General features: G+C 44.8%; 1 protein-coding gene across 1 annotated transcript; it reads right to left on the bottom strand.

Annotated features, from left to right (window-relative positions):
• Window positions 1-947: 947 nt before the first annotated feature.
• Window positions 948-5,605, bottom strand: LOC114429438 (lymphocyte antigen 6D-like). The gene is made up of 4 exons (XM_028398277.1): window positions 5,470-5,605; window positions 4,878-4,958; window positions 1,332-1,454; window positions 948-1,254 (listed from the first exon to the last, which is right to left on the bottom strand). The coding sequence occupies exons 2-4, from the start codon at window positions 4,924-4,926 to the stop codon at window positions 1,154-1,156; spliced, it is 273 nt and encodes a 90-aa protein (XP_028254078.1). The 5' UTR covers window positions 4,927-4,958; window positions 5,470-5,605; the 3' UTR covers window positions 948-1,153.
• Window positions 5,606-23,025: the final 17,420 nt, after the last annotated feature.

The following is a 23,025-nucleotide window of genomic DNA, read 5'->3' as shown; positions in this document are numbered from 1 at the left end:
CAATCTGGTCTAGATTAAAAACTTGAACTTCAACACCCAAAGCAGCGATGAGCGGGCCCTCGCTCTCAGCACAACCCCCAGCCGCCCCCCCTCATGATCATAGACGGTCGTTAAGGTCATTAAAAACCCAAACATAATTTTACTGCAAGGGAATGACAGTTGCCACGCTGCCACACAGACGCCATTGCATGCAGCTTCACTGCCTTCATAGTGTAGCTTCACCAACGAGTTGGTGAATGAATTTGATGGACATTTCCTGTTACCAGCAGGGGGCGCCACGAGTAAAGCAGGATTTCGACATATGGAGGTGTTCATGGCGGAGCCCTCATCATGCTCACAAAGTTTGAAGACGTTTGGATAAAGTATGCGGGCATTGTTTGAAGTTTCATGGCGAAATCATGAATCTTCGCCAGAATTTGGCGAGCCACAGAGGCCCTTTAAGTTAGAGAAAAGCTTTTGATAACTTTTGATCAGCAGGTCCTTTAGGTCACGTCCACTAAATATCAAGTCAATCAGGCCAAATCCCTAGGAGGAGTTTGTCTGCATACCAATGGTGGAAATCGCCTAATTCCACCCAAGATGGCAGACTTCCTGTTAGGTTGAGGTCATTGTGTCAGGAGACTTTTTGGTGTGTCTCAGTATGATAAACACGTGTACTGATTTTCATGCACCTATGTAAAACTAAGCCAAATGTGAGGGGTGTTTTGAAAATGCCAAGGGGGCGCTGTAGAGCCACTTGGTGCTTGGGCCCTAATAACAAGTTGCCAGCAAGGGTTAAAATTCAACAAAGTAAGGTTAAACAAACATTCAGAAGTACTCTGAAAGGAGGCTTGAAGCCAGATCTGGTCCCGAATACCCCCTTCCAGAACCGGAGCACTCCATATATACCTTCCTGTGGCCTCTTATTAAAGCTCAGACTTGGTGTTAATACATGAAAAGCCACTCAATTTAGGTGTTTAATAATGCTTTATCAAAACACACACACACACACACACACACACACACACAAGGTCATACAAATGATTCTGCAAAGCGCTCTGCTGCCACCTGGTTTCACTCACCAGTACTGATCCCTTAATTGAAGCTTATGCCTTTTTTAAATCCCATTTAAATCAAACACATGGATGAAGCTGTTTAGAAAGAAGTGGGGGGTTCAGTTGCAGAGGTCGGTGCTGCAGCACTGGGCCAACACACCCAGGGTCGAGATGTAACCCTGACACACGGCCATGTTAATGCACTGACGGAACGAGGAGTCTGAAAAACAAAGCATTTAAATGCATTGGTGCTTTTCATGTGGTCTTAGCTGCATGCTAATTACGTAGCACACTCACACAGGGGGGCTTGGAATATGACAGCAGCGCAGGCATTGGCTCTTCCCGAGCAGGTCTGGACGCTGGTGGGGGTGCAGAGGTCGCCTCCCTTTGAGAAACAGTAGTTGCACCTAAGCGCTTCTCCTGGTAACACACACATCATCATAATAACAAGAGATCATGATGTAATGCAGTTATGATGCAACAGCTCCACCTGCAGGAGGAACTCTGTGTAGTGCTGCGGTAACTGCTGACGACATGCATTATGGGAAATGTAGGATCAAGATGTGCCATCAGCTTTAACTATAACTGGCATATAAAGGCTTTAACCCTCATGGACTGTTTGCAAACACTACCCTTATGTGTTGTTCGGGACAAAAACGTCCCCTAACTTTAACGGTTTTAAAAATATATCAGATAAATATTTTTTTGAATTTTTTTTGCATAGACCTTTTAATTAACTTCAGTTCTAATCAACAGTAGTGAAAAAATAATTTTCCCCCAGGATTTTAACCCTTTAATCACCAATTTTATAAGGGGTGGTGCTGAAAATTGGAAAAAAACACACAAAATGGCTCATTTTTAATAGAAAATGTGAATGTGGACTGGATTTTTTTTTAACCTTTATTACAGTCTTGGTCATGTCAAACATCAGTAAAAAAATTGACTTTATTGCATTATTAGTTTTTGCACAGCACTGGATTTTCCTTTTTTCTCCCTAATGTGTTGTTCGGGACAAAAACGTCCCCTAACTTTAACGGTTTTAAAAATATATCAGATAAATATTTTTTTGAAATTTTTTTGCATAGACCTTTTAATTAACTTCAGTTCTAATCAACAGTAGTGAAAAAATCATTTTCCCCCAGGATTGTAACTGTAAAAATCACAAATTTTACCTCCTACCAACAGGGTAAACCACCAACAATCAAGAATGCATGATTATGTAGTGCCATGGCTGTGCAGTCAAAAAAAGTGTGGTTATAATGTAAGTCTATGGGACAAAATGGTAGAAAAAATGAAAATCCAGTGCTGTGCAAAAACTAATAATGCAATAAAGTAAATTTTTTTTACTGATGTTTGACATGACCAAGACTGTAATAAAGGTTAAAAAAATCCAGTCCACATTCACCTTTTCTATTAAAAATGAGCCATTTTGTGTGTTTTTTTCCAATTTTCAGCACCACCCCTTATAAAATTGGTGATTAAAGGGTTAACAACTTAATGACCATATTAATTAACCCTTTACCTGCAGGCCTGTGCTCATGTAGTGTAGTTTCTGGCTTGTATATGGAGTTATAGGGAGTATTTTAGCACATAATTGTGTGTCTACACACTGTGTATGTATGTTAGAGAGGAAAAGAGCCATTTGCACACTGATCTTGTTGTGTGTGAGTACACACAACCACAGTTTTCATAGAGTAAACAAAGACAAAGACTGTAGGAATGCAACAAATAGCTGAGAACTTCTACCAGGATGACAATTACATTTTGTGAACACAAAATTTTGTTGTTGATGCCTCATAATATTTAAGCAACCTGAAAGGCATTTAATAATAGAATTGTGCACAGTCCTCAAATGCACCCCAGGACGGGTTGGGGGCAGTAGCTTCGTTCTTTGCACCATCTGCCTCCTAAGTCAACCCACCACTGAAGAAGTCAAACAGATGAATTATGGGAGATGCTCTGGCTCAATTTGAGCAGTGAAGTAAAGTTGAGACAATAATGATCTAAAGTCTGGGTGTCAGGCAAGGAAAGTCAGGAAAATAAAGTTACTAAGTAAGTGAAGTGTACCTAATTCAGGCGTACAACGGTGATGCATAAGCATGTAAAATGAAAACATCCAGGAGTTCTGGCGTCTGAAGTTGTGGATGGGTAAAATAGCTGTTTTTCTTGTTGTTTTTTTTTAGCTTTCGGAAAACACGTCCTCCAGTAGAGTGACTTTACTTTTAGGTTAGTGTCTCAGTTGAGATCACTGAATTAGTCTAAATGAAGTCTAAGTGCCCCTTTTCCATGGTGTGTTGCGCTCCACACGACCACATGTGCTTGTTACTAAATAGACACCATAGATAGATAACTTGATAACATAATAAATAATCATTGACTAACCAAATCTAATCTACAGTTTAGTCCCCTACTAAAATTAGTATTAAAAGTAGTTTAGTAAAGTAAAGTAAATTTGTTGCAGCCCTAAAAGTAAGTGCCTAGCTCTTTGATGCTGAGAGGTTCAGACTAAACAAAACAAAAACACTAGTGGACTTGCATGCATCCTCCTGGTCATTTGATGGTGACAAGAGCAGCAAGCAGCATGAAGAGAGGATTCACCTGTGCATGAGTGAAGGATTCACTTGTGAACGAATGAAGGATTCACTTGTGAACGAATGAAGGATTCGCTTGTGAACAAGTGACGGATCTACTTGGAAATGATTGTGCAGCCTGACTCTATGAGGGGCCAGGCTGTGAAGCTGTGAAGGCTGCACAATCATTTCCAGAGATTGTGCACAAGTGAATCCTCTCTTCATGTTGCTTTCTGCTCTTCTCACCATCAAATGAAAACAAGGTCACATGTAAGACCACTTGCCTTTTTGTTTTGTTTAGTCTGCACCTGTAGACATCAAAGGGCCACACATGCATAGCAACACTTTCTTTGTTTTTGTTTACTATGAAGACTCTGTGGTTGTGTGTACTCACACACAACAAGATCAGTGTGCAAATGGCTCTCTTCCTCTCTAACATACACACACAGTGTGTAGACACACAATTATGTGCTAAAATAGTCCCTATAACTCCATATACAAGCCAGAAACTACACTACATGAGCACAGGCCTGCAGGTAAAGGGTTAATATGGTCATTAAGTTGTTAACTGTAAAAATCACAAATTTTACCTCCTACCAACAGGGTAAACCACCAACAATCAAGAATGTATGATTATGTAGTGCCATGTCTGTGCAGTCAAAAAAAGTGTGGTTATAATGTAAGTCTATGGGACAAAATGGGAGAAAAAATGAAAATCCAGTGCTGTGCAAAAACTAATAATGCAATAAAGTCAATTTTTTTTACGGATGTTTGACATGACCAAGACTGTAATAAAGTTTAAAAAAATCCAGTCCACATTCACATTTTCTATTAAAAATGAGCCATTTTGTGTGTGTTTTTTCAATTTTCAGCACCACCCCTTATAAAATTGGTGATTAAAGGGTTAAAATCCTGGGGGAAAATGATTTTTTCACTACTGTTGATTAGAACTGAAGTTAATTAAAAGGTCTATGCAAAAAAAATAAAAAAAAAATATTTATCTCATATATTTTTAAAACCGTTAAAGTTAGGGGACGTTTTTGTCCCGAACAACACATAAGGGGGTAAAATTTGCCCACAGTGTACTTGTCATCAATCATATTAACAAAATTTATGTAAAATTAAGCTTGTTGAGCAAAAATGATTCAATTTGTTCACATATTGACAAAGTTATGGCCAAAATAAACAGAAAATTTTCTCTCAGAGGACAAAAATGTCCCGAACAGTGCATGAGGGTTAATATATATATATATACATACACAAGCACACATACCTTGACACAGAAGCAGCACAAGAAGGATGGTACACACTGCAGCACGCATTGTTGTTGTTGCTGTTGTTGTTTTTGTTTAGTCTGCAAGAAAAAACAATAAATATACACGAATGGAGGGGGGTTGTGATTTATGATTGTGCTTTTTTATATATTCAAAATTAATAATGAAGAAAAGTAAAACAAAATCTGAGATGGTCAGCCTACCACAAAAAAACCTACATGGCAACAGCATGAAGTAGTGTTAAAAAATATTTTAATATTTAATATTTTTATTTGGCATTAGCACCAAGATCCTTCATTAAAAAAAAAAACCTCTAAAATATTTACATTTGAAAAAACATTTTCACATTAGTACCGAGAGCATTTTGGAGTAGTTTTTTAATTGCAGAAAAAAAAGGTTAGTTTTAGTAGCATCTTTCAATAAATACATATATAACTCATTATTTTTGCAACAGCTGGTGTATTAACACATCACAAATCCTGGAAATTACCTCATATGAAGAACTACCTTATTACAGATCACACACACGAGTAAGTTAGCTTAGCAACGGTGCTAAAATTGCAAAATTGCGGTACATGTAGGAGTTGTTACCTTGCTTACAGCTGCCCCAGTCTTCACCAGAGGAATGGTGGTGTAGTAACTCTCTCTCTGTCTTTAATACACTTGTGCAAGAGTCTGCTCAGTGTCTGTGGTGAGAGATCGTGATTGGTTGGAGCCGTGTGAAAGAAAGAAACTGGAATTTCCCGATGTGGAACTTAAACTCTTGAACCTTTATCATCCAGTTCCTGTTTTGTGTTTTTTAGAGTGCTGCTTTCTATCTTTCAAGGGATGTAGATCTTTTTTTTTTTGGTGGAAGGCCTTTAAGACCACCAGAATGTCCATAAAGTTCTAAGAAGTGACGAAAATGAAAGGCCTCAATGCTTCGAAAATGGCAAGCAAAACCTTAAAAAAATTTATCTTTCAAATAGATCGAAGATTGCCAAAAATGGCAAAGTCGCCTGTAGATGCCCATGTGAGACCAGGCTTTCAAGAAGAAACCCCTGCAAAGTCCCGTTGTTGAAAAAAAATGACAAAGACAAATGCTTTGCCAAAGACCACATCAACTGGCCAAAAAGAGACATCTAAAGACGGGGTCAAGGGGTCGCAGATAGTTCAGATGACGCCTAAAAACTGTGAAAACCACAAAGAATCATAATAGGTGGGTGTGTCATAACACAAGAGGGATCTTGTATAAGTTTAAAAATATCAAAATACTCAAAGAAGTTCTGTTGAAACATCCCTTGTAATGGGGTTTTCCAACAAGACGATGACCCCCTAATGCACCAGATCTTGGTTCCATAGCAACAACGAGTTGCCAGGACAATCCTAACACCTTAATCCAATAGTAAATGTATAGGGTGACATCATTTGTTAATCCCAATCCAAGAAATGGTGAGGAACTATGGTAAAAAAGGTGACAAAGGCCTCTAAAAGTGGAGCAACACAATCCCTTCAGGCTTCATCCGAGAGGTTGCACGTGTGCTGACGGGTAGAAGTATTGCGACATAGCAAACATTACAGCAGGATGAAGCCAAGCAGGGAACTTCCAATGAGTCAATACAAGCCTTACTCATTTTCATGGAGGTTGGTTAGCAGTCAAAGGAAGTATTCAATGAAGGATCCTAAGGCTGGATGGGATGTGCACCCTGCACAGGGCCTGCCAAACAACACAAGCACTAAAAAACAAAAAACAAAATGGCCACTCGAGGGTGACTACGGAAAACAGGCCTTTTAAATGAGTAAATAAATCATATGTATGTACGTAAAATGTACATAAATTCATTTGAAAATGACAGCGCTGTTAACCTGAATTAGCCTTAGCCACACCCAACTATTAGATGGTGATATCACCAAAGTCCATGTCTGAATGTCTTGAACTTAAGGGTTAAAGTTCAACAATGTAAGGTAAAAAAAAAGGTTCAGAAGTACCCCGAAAGGAGGCTTGAAGCCAGATTTGGTTACTGAACACTGGATCATCCAGATGTTTGGAAGTCCTCTTACCTTCCTGTGACCTCTAATTAAAAGCTTATACATGACAATTCACCATGTGTTAGAACTCAATTTAGGTGTTTAATAATGCTTTATCAAAACACACACACGGAGGAGTCTGGAAAACAAAGCAAAATGCATTTAAATGCATTGTGCTTTTCATCTGGTGTTAGCTGCATGCTAATTATACAAAACACTCACACGGGGGGTCTTGGATAATGACATCGCCACAGGCATTAGAAATTCCCGAGCAGGTCTGGATGCTGGTGGGGGTGCAGAGGTCGCCCCCCCCCCCCCCTGAGAAACACAAGTTGCACCTAAGCGCTTCTCCTGGAAACACACATCATCATAATAACAAGATCATCATGTGATGCAGTTATGATGCAACAGCTCCACCTGCAGAAGTAGTGTTGCGTGCTGCTACGGTAACCACTCACAACATGCATTATGGGAAATGTAGGATCAAGATGTAGCAACAACTTTAACTATAACTTTCACATAAAGGCTTAATTTATAACCTGAAGTAGGTAATAAGTATTCATGTTTTGTGCATACACACACATATATATTAAAAAACCTTTATTAGTCCCACAATGGGGAAATTGCATTTTTGCAACAGCAGATACTGACAGCAAAGGATAAGTTAAGAAAGATATATACATGATAAAATAGACTACCAATAAAATATAGAATAGAATAGATTCAAAAAACAGTATACATATTAACAGTTATTGCACAGGTGAGTGGAGGTGGAAGTGGTCTGTAAGAAAACTGCACATAGTGCATTAAAAACTAAATAAATTAAAGCTGCAAGCAGCGATGACGGGTCCTCGCAGCCCTTGCGGTCCACGGGAACAGCAGCCGCCGCCTTTCCTATCGTCCCACGTCATCTCTTTCCCTGGTACTGGCAGGTGCTGTGGTCTGCAGGCCAGAAGAGGACACCAAAACAAATATATACAAAATACAGGTCCTCCGGCCAGTAGGTGGCGCAGTGACTGTAGCCTATCAGCATATCAATCTGGGCAGAGTCAGATGTTCAGCATGACTGTAAAGTTTCATCTACATAGGGTGAATTATGAGGGAGATACAGCCACAAAAACATGTATTTGCTGTGTGTAGGTGAAGGGTCAAAGTCGTGGTGGCGCCACAGCCAGACCGTATGATGAAGTGCTGGGTTTTTGAGAATTTTTGGTGCCTAATCCTTTAAGAGTAACCAGACCAATTTTCAGCTGTGTTGGACAAATCGCCAAAGAGAAGTTTGCAGGAGTGCGGGGAGAAAAAAATGCATAATGGCGGGGAGTGCAAATTGGAACATGGCGTGGTTTTTGCAAAATGGCGGACGTCCTGTACATCGTGGAATTTTCGTCCAAGAGGCTTTTTTTCTTGTCACAAGGAGCTACATCAGTGTACTGAGTCTGAAGTCTGTAGCACTTGCGGTGAATATTTTCACACTTTAGGGGGCGCTGCAGAGTCATGTGGCCACACCCACCAATGGTGACAGTGACAAGTTGCGATTTTCGGCGGGGAACAATTTTGTGCCAAGTTTGGTGAGTTTTTGAGCATGTTCAGGGGGTCAAAATCGCGATGCTGGAGCCGGAAGAATAATCAAGTATAATAATAATAATTAAAGCTGCAAGCAGCGATGACGGGCCCTCGCAGCCCTTGCGGTCCGCGGGACCAGCAGCCGCCGCCTCTCCTATTGTCCCACGACCTCTCTCCCAGCTTTACCGGCACGAGCTGTGGTCTGCAGGGCAGAAGAGTACAGCAAAACACACATGTACAAAAGACAGGTCCTCCGGCCAGTAGGTGGCGCAGTGACTGTAGCATATCAGCATGTCAATCTGTGCAGCGTCCGATGTTCAGCATGACTGTAAAGTTTCTATTGGATGAAGTATGTGAAGTATGAGAAGTTTGGTGAGTTTTTGAGCATGTTCAGGGGGTCAAAATCGCGATGCCGGAGCCAGAAGAATAATCAAGTATAATAATAATAATAATAATAAAAAACGCTTGCATTTCAATAGGGCTCTTGCACCATTCGGTGCTCGGGCCCTAATAATAAGAAACGCTTGCATTTCAATAGGGCTCTTGCACCATTCGGTGCTCGGGCCCTAATAAGAAACGCTTGCATTTCAATAGGGCTCTTGCACCATTCGGTGCTCAGGCCCTAATAATAAACGCTTGCATTTCAATAGGGCTCTTGCACCATTCGGTGCTCGGGCCCTAATAATTTATTGTACACTGTGGTGTATGAATATTGCACCTATCAGAAGTGTTTATTATACAGGCTGACAGCAGCAGGAAGGAAAGACCTTCTGTATCTCTCCTTCACACACCTAGGGTGGAGCAGTCTCCCACTGAAGCTGCTCTGCAGTGCTGACAGGGTATCCCGCAGGGGGTGGGACTCATTGTCCAGCATGGATGTCAGTTTTGCCAGGGCCCAGGACAGAGCTGGACTTCCTGATGACTCTGTCCAGCTTCTTCCTCTCCCTCTCAGTGATGTTGCTGTTCCAGCAGACCACACCGTACAGAATGACTGATGCCACCACAGAGTCATAAAAGGTCTTCAATAGTGCCCCTTTCACTCCAAAAAACCGCAGTATCCTCAGCAGGTAGAGCCTGCTATGGCCCTTCTTGTAGTGCGTCTCTGTTGTGAGTCCAGGAGGTGGTTTCGCTGACACCAGTCCACAAAGTTCTGCGTCAGTCCTCTGTACGCCACGTCGTTGTCGTCACTGATGAGACCAACAATCGCAGTGTCATCAGAGAACTTCTGCAGCACCCAGCCCTCAGTGTTGTGTCTGAAGTCCGACGTGTAGTGGGTGAAGAGGAAGGGGGCCAGGACAGTCCCCTGAGGGGCACCCGTGCTACAGGGCAGGTCAGACACACAGTTCTGGACTCTCACAAACTGTGGTCGGTTTGTGAGGTAGTCCCCGATCCACTCTGACAGCAGGTGGTCCACCCCTGACTGCTCCAGTTTGTCCTTCAGGATCGCCGGCTGGATGGTGTTGAAAGCACTGGAAAAATCAAAGAAGGTGATTCTCACAGTGCTGCCGGGCTTCTCCAGGTGAGAAAGAGCTCGGTATAGCAGGAAGGTGACAGCATCCTCCACTCCAACATTAGGCCTGTAGGCAAACTGCAGCGGATCCATGGAGGAGCCCACTGTGGAGTGGAGGTGTCTCAGGACCAGTCTCTCCAGTGTCAGTGTCTCTCCAGGTGGGATGTCAAAGCCACTGGTCTATAGCTGCTGAGCTCTTTGGTGTGTGGTGTTTTAGGCACTGGTACCACACAGGAGGACTTCCAGAGCTGTGGTACCACCCCCAGCTTGAGGCTCAGATTTAGGACATGCTCCATAACTGCACAGGACCTAAGGAGCCTGGAGCTAATGGCATCTGGTGCAGCTGCCTTCCTTGTCTTTGTCTTCCTGAGTTCTGTTCTCACCTGGGCTGCTGTGAAGGACAGGGGTGGGGGGTGAGTGTCTCCGTGTGGGTGTGAAATGGTTTGATGTTGTGATAAGAGTGTGGGGGGCTGTGGGAGAGGAAGGCAGGGAGTCAGAGAGTGGAGGTGCAACTGCATGGGGGGGATGAGTGGGTGCTTCATCAAACCTATTGAAGTGCAGGTTTAGGTCGTTGACTCACTTCTGATCCCCCTCAGTCTGTGAATGGGGTGTATTGTAGCCAGAGATGGTTTTCAGGCTTCTCCACACCCTGCTGACATTCTGCTCCTGCAGCTGCTCCTCCATCTTCTTCCTGTAGTTGGCTTTTCCCTCTCTGATCTTCCTCCTCAGCTCCCTCTGTACAGCCCTCAGCTCATCCTTGTTCCCTGACCTGAAAGCTCTCTTCTTCTCCTTCAGGAGAGCTTTGTTTTCAGGGTTAATCCATGGCTTGTTGTTGGAGAAACACCGTACCTCCTTGGAAGGAACAGTGTTCTCAACGCAGAAGTTAATATAGTCCGTTATGCAGCCCGGTATTGTGTTGATGTCCTCCCCATGTGGGTCATAAAACGATGTCCACACCGTGGTGTTGAAGCAGTCCCTGAGAGCAGCCTCACTCTCCTCAGTCCATCTCTTCACTTTGCGTGAGACCGCCAGTTGCCTGTGCACAACAGGAGTGTACACAGTCTGCAGATGGACTATGTTATGGTCAGCTCTTCCCATGGCAGGGAGGGGGGGATGCAGAATATGCCTCCTTGGTGTTGGCATAAAGCAAGTCCAGTGTTCTATTGTCTCTAGTGGGGCAGGTGACATACTGAGTGAATGTGGGCAGAACAGATGAGGGAGACGCATGGTTAAAGTCTCCAGAGATGAGGAAGAGGGCCTGTGGGTGCTGTGTCTGCAGCCTGCTGGTGACTGAGAGCAGGGTGTCAAAAGCTGTGTCCTCGTTAGCAGAGGGAGGAACGTACACCACCGTTACAATCACATGTGAGAACTCGAGTGGTAGATAAAAAGGCCTCATGCTAACTGCTAACAGTTCGATGTCCCTGTTGCACAGTTGTTCTTTAATAGTGCAGTGTCCCTCACCACCTCCACCTCCACCACCTCACGTTCACATACACAGCCAACCTCTCCTTTTCCCTTACCGCTGTCTGCCGTTCTGTCTGCCCGCAGCAGATGAAAGTTTTCCAGCAGAAGAGTAGAATTGTGAAGTGTGAGCCAGGTCTCGGAGAACAGAAGGACGCTGCTCTCCCTGTACTGTAAACAAAGCGCACGTGAGCCGCTTCATGCATTGTTGCTAGATGTTATTGTAAAAGCAGAAAAACAGCGAGAATCCTGATAAAACTGCAGGGACATGGTACTATACTCTACAAGTGTGTAGAGAGAAGTTTTGTACATAAATAAAAAGTGAAAAATATCGAAAAAGAGGAAAAAAAGAGACAGTAGGCAGGAGCCGTTGCAAGCAGCAGCCGGTGTTCCGGTTTAACTGGTAATCATGTTGTCTGGTGATATTTGTTTACATTTCAGGTAACCAGATGTGCTTGGTGTTGGCCTCCGCAGATTCGTTACATTTCGAGACTACTCCTACGCTGTGTGGCTGTGAAATGTTGCAAGATATAGATATCCGCGTTGAATAAAAAACAGCCGTCCTGTCGATACCATTCACAGAAAGTAATGTAAACGTGCTTATAAAACAAAACAGCCACATGTATAAATAAATCCCCAAGCGGGATTCGAATCTCTGCGTAACAGCAATATGATTACCAACCCAGTGTGTTATTCTCTGTACCACGGACAAGCTGCCATCTCCTTCATTGTGTTGGCCATTCAACACACGTGAATGATGTGGTGAACACGCCCATGTTAATCAGCGACAGTCACAACTTAACATGGACAGATGACACTCTTTAAAAGTGAAATAAACGAACATAAAGCAGCGTTTTTCACAGCGAAACTCAGCTATAGTGAAGAATACACAAGCACGGACACCGCCACGTTGAATGGATTTGATGTGAACCATGTGAAATATGTACCTCTGGCCTTTTTTATCGGGCCACCGAACTACAGCCAACATTCAAAACATAAGCAGCACTGTGTCACAGCGAACTAGTATTGTGAAGAACACTCAAAGGGATGTAAATAGCATATTTCAACGGTGAAAATAAAAAGAAAACCATGGACATCAGTACTGTTAGCTTAACCTAGCGTAGTCATAGAGTTCAGTCTATATAACTAGCATGTCGTTCTCTGTCCAACGGTGGGAGTATGCGCACACGTGTCTGTGTTTGTGTGTCTGTGTGTCTCTGTGTGTGTGTCTGTGCATGTGTCTGTCTGTGTGTGTGTCTGTGCATGTGTCTGTGTGTGTACACACATCGTGCCTCAGACAGCAGACAGCAGCGGTGAATTCCAAACGCACCATGCAGACAGAAATGACGTGCTGCCATGCAAATAAGATAAATAACACGAGCTGTTTAGTTTGTTTAATAAAAGAACAAGGTGTAGACCTGTTCTATAGGAAAGGTTATCTTAAATGGTTTCTGTTATGATCTGGTGCTAAAAAGAAATAAAATTGACCTGATATAATGATGGGAAAAACTGAACTGATTCCTAAATATGGTAAATGTTGGATAAATAGGCTATATCAGGGGTGTCCAAACTACAGCCCGCGGGCCAACTGCGGCCCGTGGTCGGATTTTCTATGGCTCGCGGCTTCTATCTTAAAATGTGTTATTTTTGGCCCGCCTGCCAAGAGTAAATCACAGAGTAAATCATACAAAATCAACAGGCAATTCTTGTTTTTGTTTTTAACTCATTGTGTAACGTTTGCATCATGATTCTCTGAGCAGAACATTATCACTCTCTCTGTCTGCATCGTGGTGCATCACACGGGGCTGCAGGGCTTGGTTGTTGGTTACAGCTACGCAGAGGGCTCCGAAGGTGCACAACACCGGTTCAGCACTTCGACACAATTCACTACGAGACTAAACATGCTTCTGCATACAGCCTGCTATCAGAGAGCGTCTGTACTGTACAAGTGAAGTTCTCCAAAACTACGGAGCCCCTCTGTAAAAAAGAAATAAATTGTGGCCACGAATTATGTATAACATGCGCACGAAACATTGTTATTATTAGTTGTAGTATAGTAGCCCTATTAGAGTTCATGGACACACGGGAGCGGGCTGCCCGGCCAGAGAGCAACCTCCCCATGCAGCATTGAGCGTCCCTCTCTGTGGAACGTGCCGGAGTACTGGGGGCTCCAGGAGCGCAGGGGAGTGGAGCGGAGCGTCCCTCTCCCTTTCCATCGTGTCGCTCCCTGCTGCCAGCTCCTGCCCGCACCACGCAGGAGCGGGCAGCGGGGAGCAATGCTAGAGCCATTAGAGAAGTTAAAGCGACATGATGAAGAGGGAGAGGGACGCTCGTTGCTCCCTGCTGCACGGGGAGGCTGCGTCCTGGCCTCGGGCCTTTTTACCGGCGGCTGGATAAAAGCAACTCTCCAGAAATGGGAACATTTGTAAACCATGAATTAGTTTGTGTCGTGTGAGCAGACTGTGATAAACTTTGATGTTTTACTGGTGCAGCAGAGCAGTCCGTCTTTGTTTGTTAACGTTCTCTGTTGTTAAACTGTCAGCTGTACAGAGAGACACGGCACTTCTCTCAAAAAGTTACGTCATTCAGTACTCATCTGTCGTAAGCCACGTCATTACGTTTTTACGTCTTGTTGGCATGCACTGCAAACCTGTGTAAACATTAAATTACCAGACCCTTTGAGATCAGCACTAAATGACTCCCACCTGGTCTACCTGACATTTTACTGATGTCTGCTGCTCCTAAACCAGACCTGCCACACATGATCAGATCTCACCTTCACAGTAGAGTTGATAACTTGCCTGTTGCTCTGTTATCAGTTTCTGAAAGTTTTAAATGTATGCTGTAAATTCAGATAATATTTTCTGATCTGTTCATCTGAATGATAAGATGTTATTTTGTTTGCTGTGTAAGATGTAATATATTACAAAACAGCATACACAGTTTTTTATTGTTTAAAATAATGACATCGGGGACTGTTGGCCCTCGGAGACTTTCGCATTATCGAATCTGGCCCTCCCCGAAAAAAGTTTGGCCACCCCTGGGCTATATTTTGTGCTCATCTGGTATTTCCAGAGTGTTAAAAGTAGAAAAAAACTCAACATTGTAAACTGAACTGAACCGAAAATCGTGACCTCAGAACCGCGATACGAACCGAACCGTGGATTTAGTGAACTGTTCCACCCCTAGTACTTATATATATATATATATATATATATATATATATATATATATATATATATATAAGTATAGTCATTACTTTGCAAGAGCTGCTGTATTAACACATCACTAATCACGAAAATTACCTCATATGAAGAACTTCCTAAATATTACAGATCACACACATGAGTGATTTAGCTTAGTAACGGTGCTAAAATTGTCCATCCATCCATCCATCTTCTACCGCTTATCCGGGGCCGGGTCGCGGGGGCAGCAGTCTAAGCAGGGACACCCAGACTTCCCTCTCACCAGACACTTCCTCCAGCTCCTCTGGGGGAATCCCGAGGCGTTCCCAGGCCAGCCGAGAGACATAGTCTCTCCACCGCGTCCTGGGTCTTCCCCGGGGCCTCCTCCCAGTGGGACATGCCCGGAACACCTCCCCAGGGAGGCGTCCAGGAGGCATCCGGACCAGATGCCCGAGCCACCTCAGCTGGCTCCTCTCGATGTGGAGGAGCAGCGGCTCTACTCCGAGCTCCTCTCGGGTGACTGAGCTTCTCACCCTATCTCTAAGGGAGCGCCCAGCCACCCTTCGAAGGAAACTCATTTCGGCCGCCTGTATTCGCGATCTCATTCTTTCGGTCACTACCCAAAGCTCATGACCATAGGTGAGGGTAGGAACGTAGATTGACCGGTAAATCGAGAGCTTCGCCTTCCGGCTCAGCTCCTTCTTCACCACAACAGACCGGTACAGCGACCGCATTAATGCGGAAGCTGCACCGATCCGTCTGTCAATCTCCCGCTCCATTTTTCCCTCACTCGTGAACGAGACCCCGAGATACACAAACTCCTCCACTTGGGGCAGGAGCTCTCCTCCCACCCAGAGAGGACAAACTACCTTTTTCCGGTCGAGAACCATGGCCTCAGACTTGGAGGTGCTGATTCTCATCCCAGCCGCTTCACACTCGGCTGCAAACCGTCCCAGTGCACACTGGAGGTCCCGGCTCGATGCGGCCAACAGGACAACATCATCCGCAAAAAGCAGAGATGAAATCCTATGGTTCCCGAACCAGATCCCCTCCGGTCCCTCGCTGCGCCTAGAAATTCTGTCCATAAAAATTATGAACAGAACCGGTGACAAAGGGCAGCCCTGCCGGAGTCCAACATGCACTGGGAACAGGTCTGACTTACTGCCGGCAATGCGAACCAGACTCCTGCTCCGGTCATACAGGGACCTAACAGCCCTCAGCAGAGGGCCACGGACCCCATACTCCCAGAGCACCTCCCACAAGATGCCGGGAGGGACACGGTCGAACGCCTTCTCCAAGTCCACAAAACACATGTGGACTGGTTGGGCGAACTCCCATGAACCCTCCAGCACCCTGCGGAGGGTATAGAGCTGGTACAGCGTTCCGCGGCCAGGACGAAAACCACATTGCTCCTCCTTAATCCGAGGTTCGACTATGGGTCTAATTCTCCTCTCCAGTACCCTGGCGTAGACTTTCCCAGGGAGGCTGAGGAGTGTGATCCCCCTGTAGTTGGAGCACACCCTCCAGTCCCCCTTTTTAAAAAGAGGGACCACCACCCCGGTCTGCCAGTCCAGCGGCACTGCCCCCGATTGCCACGCGATGTTGCAGAGGCGTGTCAACCATGACAGCCCCACAACATCCAGAGACTTAAGGTACCCAGGGCGAATCTCATCCACCCCCGGCGCCTTGCCGCCGGGGAGCTTTTTGACTACCTCGGCAACTTCAGCACAGGTGATGAACGAGTCCACCACTGAGTCATCAGCCTCCGCTTCCATAATAGAAGGCGTGTTGGTGGGATTGAGGAGACCCTCAAAGTACTCTTTCCACCGTCCAACCACCCCCTCAGTCGAGGTCAACAGCTCCCCACCCCCCACTAGTGTTGGCAGAGTACTGCTTCCCCCTCCTGAGGCGCCGGACGGTTTGCCAGAATCTCTTTGAGGCTGACCGATAGTCCTCCTCCATGGCCTCCCCAAACTCCTCCCAGGCCCGAGTTTTTGCCTCTACAACTGCCTTCGCTGCAGCATGCTTGGCCTGCCGATACCTATCAGCTGCCTCAGGAGACCCACAAGCCAACCAGGCCCGATAGGACTCCTTCTTCAGCTTGACGGCATCCCTGACCTCCGGTGTCCACCACCGGGTCCGGGGATTGCCGCCATGACAGGCACCAGCGGCCTTGCGGCCGCAGCTTTGGACAGCTGCATCGACAATGGAGGTGGAAAACATGGTCCACTCCGACTCAATGTCTCCAGCCTCCCTCGGAATCTGGGTGAAGCTCTCCCGGAGGTGGGAGTTGAAGATCTCCTTAGCGGCGGGTTCGGCCAAACGCTCCCAACAGACCCACACAGTACGTTTGGGCCTGCCGGGCCTGTCCAGCCTCTTCCCCCGCCAACGGATCCAACTCACCACCAGGTAGTGATCAGTTGACAGCTCAGCCCCTCTCTTCACCCGAGTGTCCAAAACACAAGGCCGAAGGTCAGCTGACACGATTACAAAATCGATCATTGACCTCCGGCCTAGGGTGTCCTGGTGCCAGGTGCACCGATGGACAACCTTGTGCTCGAACATGGTGTTTGTTATGGACAAACCATGCCCAGCACAGAAGTCCAATAACAAAACACCACTCGGGTTCAGATCGGGGAGGCCGTTCCTCCCAATCACGCCTCTCCAGGTGTTACTGTCACTGCCCACGTGGGCGTTGTCTCCCAGCAAGATGACAGAGTCCCCGGTTGGGGTGCCATCCAGCACCCCTCCCAGAGACTGTAAGAAGGTCAAGTACTCTACACTGCTGTTCGGCGCATACGCCGAAACCACAGTGAGAGACCTCTCCCCAACCCGAAGGCGCAGGGAGGCGACCCTCTCACATACTGGGGAAAACTCCAACACATGGCAGCTAAGCTGTGGGGCTATAAGCAAGCCCACACCAGCCCGCCGCCTCTCACCATGGGCAACTCCAGAATAGAAGAGAGTCCAACCCCTCTCAAGGAGTTGGGTTCCAGAACCCGAGCTGTGCGTGGAGGCGAGCCCGACTATATCTAGTCGGTACCGCTCAGCCTCCCGCACAAGCTCAGGTTCCTTCCCCCCCAGCGAGGTGACATTCCATGTCCCCAGAGCCAGTTTCTGTGTCCAGTGATCAGGTCGCCGAGGCCCCCGCCTTCGACTGCCACCCAATCCACTTTGCACCGGCCCCTTACGGTTCCTCCCACCGGTGGTGGGCCCATGGGAGGTCGGCCCCACGTCGCTCCTTCGGGCTAAGCCCGGCCGGGCCCCGTGGGGAAAGGCCCGGCCACCAGGCGCTCGCATTCGAGCCCCAACCCCGGGCCTGGCTCCAGGGTGGGGCCCCGGCTGCGCCATACCGGGCGACGTCACGGTCCTTGTTCTTCTTTCCATCATAAGGGGTATTTGGACCGCTCTTAGTCTGGCCCATCACCCAGGACGATGTTAATTTCTTAATTTATTTTTTTAATGTTTGTATTTTTCCTGTTGTAGCATCGTAGTCTCTGGCTAGCAGTGCGGCACATTTATTATTTGAACAAGTTCTAATGTGTCCTTTGAAGAACCATTAGCTGCCTTTAAATCACATTCGTGATCATGATACATTTAAATTTTGCCTTTTTATTGAATTCCAATCAGCATCAACAAATCAGTTGCAGCGATCGGTTGAACATGTGAAGACTTTGTAGGTGGAAATAGACTGCAAAGCGAAGGCGTCTGATGCCTTCATGCACCTCTTAAAATAGGAGTACCCTGCGGAGATGAGGAAAAAAACAAAAATTGCAAGTGTGATTGCAAAACATACCGACAATGCTTCTAATTCTTCTAAGTTCGTAGTTTCTTACTGGGAAATGTCGAGATGACGTATGCGCACACTTCGTCTGGTCTCTGGCAGGTCTCCACCGTAGTGAAGCAGGTGCCGCCTACGCTCGCCGGAATGCAGCGGTTGCACTTCAGAGCCAAAGCTGGAAGACATTCATATGCATAATTAATATAAGCTAACGTTAGAAATTAGCATTATTTTGGGAGGAAGAGCGGACTTACAGCTGCTGATGCAGACGATCAGGAGAACGACAGCCAGCTGTAATGTTTTCATTTTTGATTGTCACTGTAAAAAAATAAAAAAATAAAATTAAGTCGTATATAAATTAATATACTTCATTTCATAATGAGATTATGAGATTTACCTGTTGGTGCTTCTTGTTGGAAATGTGCAGCTCCACTAGCAGCAGGGTGTTTTATAGTGTGGTCACACAGAAGTTAAACACACACTGGAATTTCTAATGTTACAACACCTTGTTTATGTACCAAAGACAAACAGTCATTGTGAAACTCAGAACGTACTGTTCACTTTGGGCAATGACAAGCCGGGATATCCAGATTATTTTTTGAGTTGAGCTATTTTCTGGATCCTAAAAAAACAAAACAAAACAATTTTTTATTTGTATTTTTTTATTCAAGTACATTTGATACATCTAGCCTTTACTGCAAATTTTATTTTTTTTTCCCCCACTGCGCATGCGTTTGCCGAACACAGTCGACATCACTGCGCCTACACGAAATTGTTTCAGATGATAACAAACATGGCGGCACCCACACGGCATTGGACAGAATTGTTGGAGGCTATATTTGATGAGCTGAGGCAGCAACACGCAGCACAGATTGTGACTGACTTAGATTTTTCCTTTGAAACAGCAACAGCTCCAAGTTAGACATAATTAATTGTGTAATTTCCGGTTCAATGTGATCACCTGAGCACCTGAATTTGTGTGTAGTGTGAGCAGTGACGTCGCAGCTGACCATTGCACCGTACAGTGTGAGCACATACATCGTGAGCTTTGACTTGACATCGCATGGGTTTTATTCGTATTGTGTGAGTTGGTGTTAAACACAGACTTCCCCAAAATCGCACAGTGTATTGGAGGCTTTAGAGTGCCATAAAGTGTAGATAGAGGATGTGACAAAGGAGGAGGAGCACACGGTATGTATACACAGGGAGAGACTGACAAGACACAGGTGTGAACAATTAGGGCGGATCATTCAATCAGAGTGGAGGAAAAACAAGCAGGTAAGCAGAGGTAACACAGAGAGAGAGAGAGAGAGAGAGAGAGGAAGGGAGACAGAAGCTGTGTCTGCATCCTTTGGAGTGCGCATTTTAAGGCCGCTTACGTCACAAAGCTGCGCGAAGGCTGTCCCAATTCGCCAAAAGTCGAAGGGTCCTTCAAATGCGTCCTCCAAATGCGTCCTCCTTTTGCCTGAATTTGGAGGACGCATCGCTACCATCCTTCGTGGCCTTAAATATCCCACAATGCTTTGCGGGCCTACTTTTTGTCCAATAGTACAATGACGGACCAAGCGAGCGGCAGCGGCAGCGGCACCGGCAGGAGTGCCGAATTCACATTTAAATGTAAGTAAAGAGCAGTAGTTCGAGAGTTTTAAAATGGTAGTAGTGATAGCGGCATTAAAAAAATGAGTTTTATATTTACAAACATGATGTCCTGTTGATACGAGGCGCTGTAAACTAAACGCTTTGATTGAATGTTGTTTCTGGACTGTTTACTGTAGTATAGTATAAAGTATAGTTCACGTGAGGAGCAATATTATCGTTATTATATCAAACGGTCATTCTGCCTGTTGTCATTTTGTTGTAGGAGGAGCAGAGGGAAACAGAAGAAACCTGACAATTGATAACGGAGGACGTGAGGCTGGAGAGAGAGGGAGAGGGAGAGAGAGCAGAGAAAGAACGGACAGACCTCAGCTCATTGAGAGGATGTTGGACAGCAGTGATTTTATGTTCTGTGTTATTTAAATGGTTACTTATTAAATTGTGTATTAAATTGTTCTTGTCTTTGTGTTCTTAAACTCTTCTAACCTTGTTACATTATGTTTCATTACCTATTTATAATTTAAGTAAACTTTTGAACAACTTCTCAGTAAATCATTTATTGTTCTGTTATGTACAATATTTACATAGACACAGTTTGAACATTTCTAACCATTTACCAGTGGGCATTATGAAAATGTACAGTTTATTATTTATAAAAGATCAGCAGAAAATACTATTCACAAAGAACATATATATAAATGTTTGGCTGAGCAGGAGTCCTTGGTGCTGCTGGACTGGATGATGCCACGGTGAAGACCTCGGAGTCCTCCGGCTGTGAGTGGGACATCATCTGGGGGAGGGGGGGTGTCTGTCTCCTCTGTCCACCACATCGTCCATCAGGGTTTGCAGAGCTGACGATCGGCGGCTGCCATGTTACTAAAGATGTTTTTAAAAAGGGCAAAAATAAAAATAATAACTTCCACAGAGCGGTTTCCAAAGCAGCTTAAAATATGTATCCTCACCCTCCAAAGGTGATGATGGTCAGTACACCTCCTCCAGGACAGACAGCTGGTCCTGCCAGGGAGCCCCACTCTCCTCCACCCAGCAGTAATTCTCTGGTGTAGTGACAGACCTGATGCTTAATGACACATTAAAGCAGTGGTTTCAGGGTTATTTGCAGGGTTCTTACACATTTAGCTATTTAATTTAAAGTATTAAAATTACAAACAGACCCTGTATCAAGTCTTACAATTGAATAAAATATAAATTACATTTAATCATATTTGTCTATCTACTGGTTATATATCTAGCGTTTGCTCAGTAACTGGTATATTAATTATGATCAATAATATGGTTAAACAGCATCTTACCGTCACCTCCCCACTGCGCTCTCCCAGCCTGAAGAAAATGAGCCGTCACCGGTTTTGCTGCCGCTGGAGGCGCCTCTCCCCTTCCTCCAACAACAAATAAATATATTAAAATATTCCAAATTTCTAAATCCACACTGTTGTCCCGCTTGTTGTGTAGTCCTTGTTGTGTCGCTGTCGCTGCTTTTGTTTTTCCCGGGGCAAAATTTATGACGTCGCGCCACAATCAGGAAGTGCTGAAGGCCAGACCGTCCCATTTACCAACGGTTGAGGATCCTCCGGAGGATCCTCAGGAGGACGCGGCCTCCTGAGACCGCGTAGGCTGCGTCCTCCGAAGGATGCAGACCTTGAAATGAGACACAGCTAGAGAGATGCTTTAACTGCTGTTTAAAAAGTCCCCACCTTCTTCTAGGAGCCAATCCAGTGGCACCAAAATCAAGAATCAATACCATCTCTCTCTCTCTCTCCTCTCTCTCAAACAAAAGACAATGGTGGCGCATGTGTTGTAAGTAGACAAGGGGGAGACTGAGAGACACAGGTGTGGACAATTAGGGCCGATCATCCAATCAGAAGGGAGGGAATACAAGAGGAAGTGACTCAAAAAGAAACTACGCTTTCACAATAAAAGCAGGAAAATCCAGTCAGATTGTGCTCTTTGCCATGGCAATGCATTGTAAAGTTGTGTTGTGAAACCTGTAGCTTCCTTCAATAGCAATAAACACATAGGTCATGAGAATATCAATGTGTTTTATTTTGGTAGTTTTTTGTTTTTTACTTCCTGTCTCAGTGTTCTCAGGTGGATTATTTTCACCTGTGTGAAAATCACAGCTAGCTTGTGATTTGGCTCAAATATGCAATTTTTTTAATGTTCACATGTTCATGTTCTGAGTCTCAGCATGTTCAGCTCGCCTGGCAATAAGGAATTCTATTTCCTGATTGACTTAGAAATTCTATTTTCTGATTGGTCGATAGGTTGCTAATTCCAGATTCTATACAAGCGCATGGTAGTCTGCCTTTGACTCATTTATATGCTAGTTTACATGTGTAATTAGTATCCTGATCTAAAAACAGTGATATGCTAATATTCACAATTAGCCATAGCGCCACCTGGTGCTGAAAATGTTCTGCTATCTTCTGCATAACTTTGATAATTCCACCAGGGGGCAAATGACAGGTCTCAAATTTGCATACAACAGGGAAGTATTGATTTTGTGGATGGTGCAGAGGTCTCAGAAAAATCATGTAGCAGGAAACTAGACTTTCACAATAAAACAGGATGTGAACCAAAACCAAGAAAGTCCAGACGGCAACGCATTATGAAAATTAATGAGGAAAATATAGACCTACATACGAGCCAATAAAAAATCTAAGTGTTAGTGTGTCAGTGTCCATCGAGATTGCTGGATTATTTTCACGTGTCATATTACACTTAGCTTGTAATTAGCTTAGCAATTGGCTCAGCCAAAGGAGTATGTTTGCATGTGGACTACAGGGACATGTCACAACCAAATATTTGGGAAGAGAATATAGTCCTTACCAATATTTAGCACACACACACACACATATACATATATATACATATATATGTACATATATACACACACATATATACATATGTATATATGTAACCTGTGGATCTCTGTGTTGTGTTTATGATGGAAATGTGACACGAGCAGTTGTGGGGAGACTCATTTATTCTGACAGCACAAGGGATAAAAATAAAGAAGTTAGCGGCCC

This window comes from Parambassis ranga, unplaced genomic scaffold (genome assembly GCF_900634625.1).
Source record: "Parambassis ranga unplaced genomic scaffold, fParRan2.1 scaffold_133_arrow_ctg1, whole genome shotgun sequence".
Taxonomy (NCBI): Eukaryota; Metazoa; Chordata; class Actinopteri; family Ambassidae; genus Parambassis; species Parambassis ranga.
The sequence above is the reverse complement of the archived record's forward strand: the minus strand, read 5'-3'. Positions and strand labels throughout refer to the sequence as shown.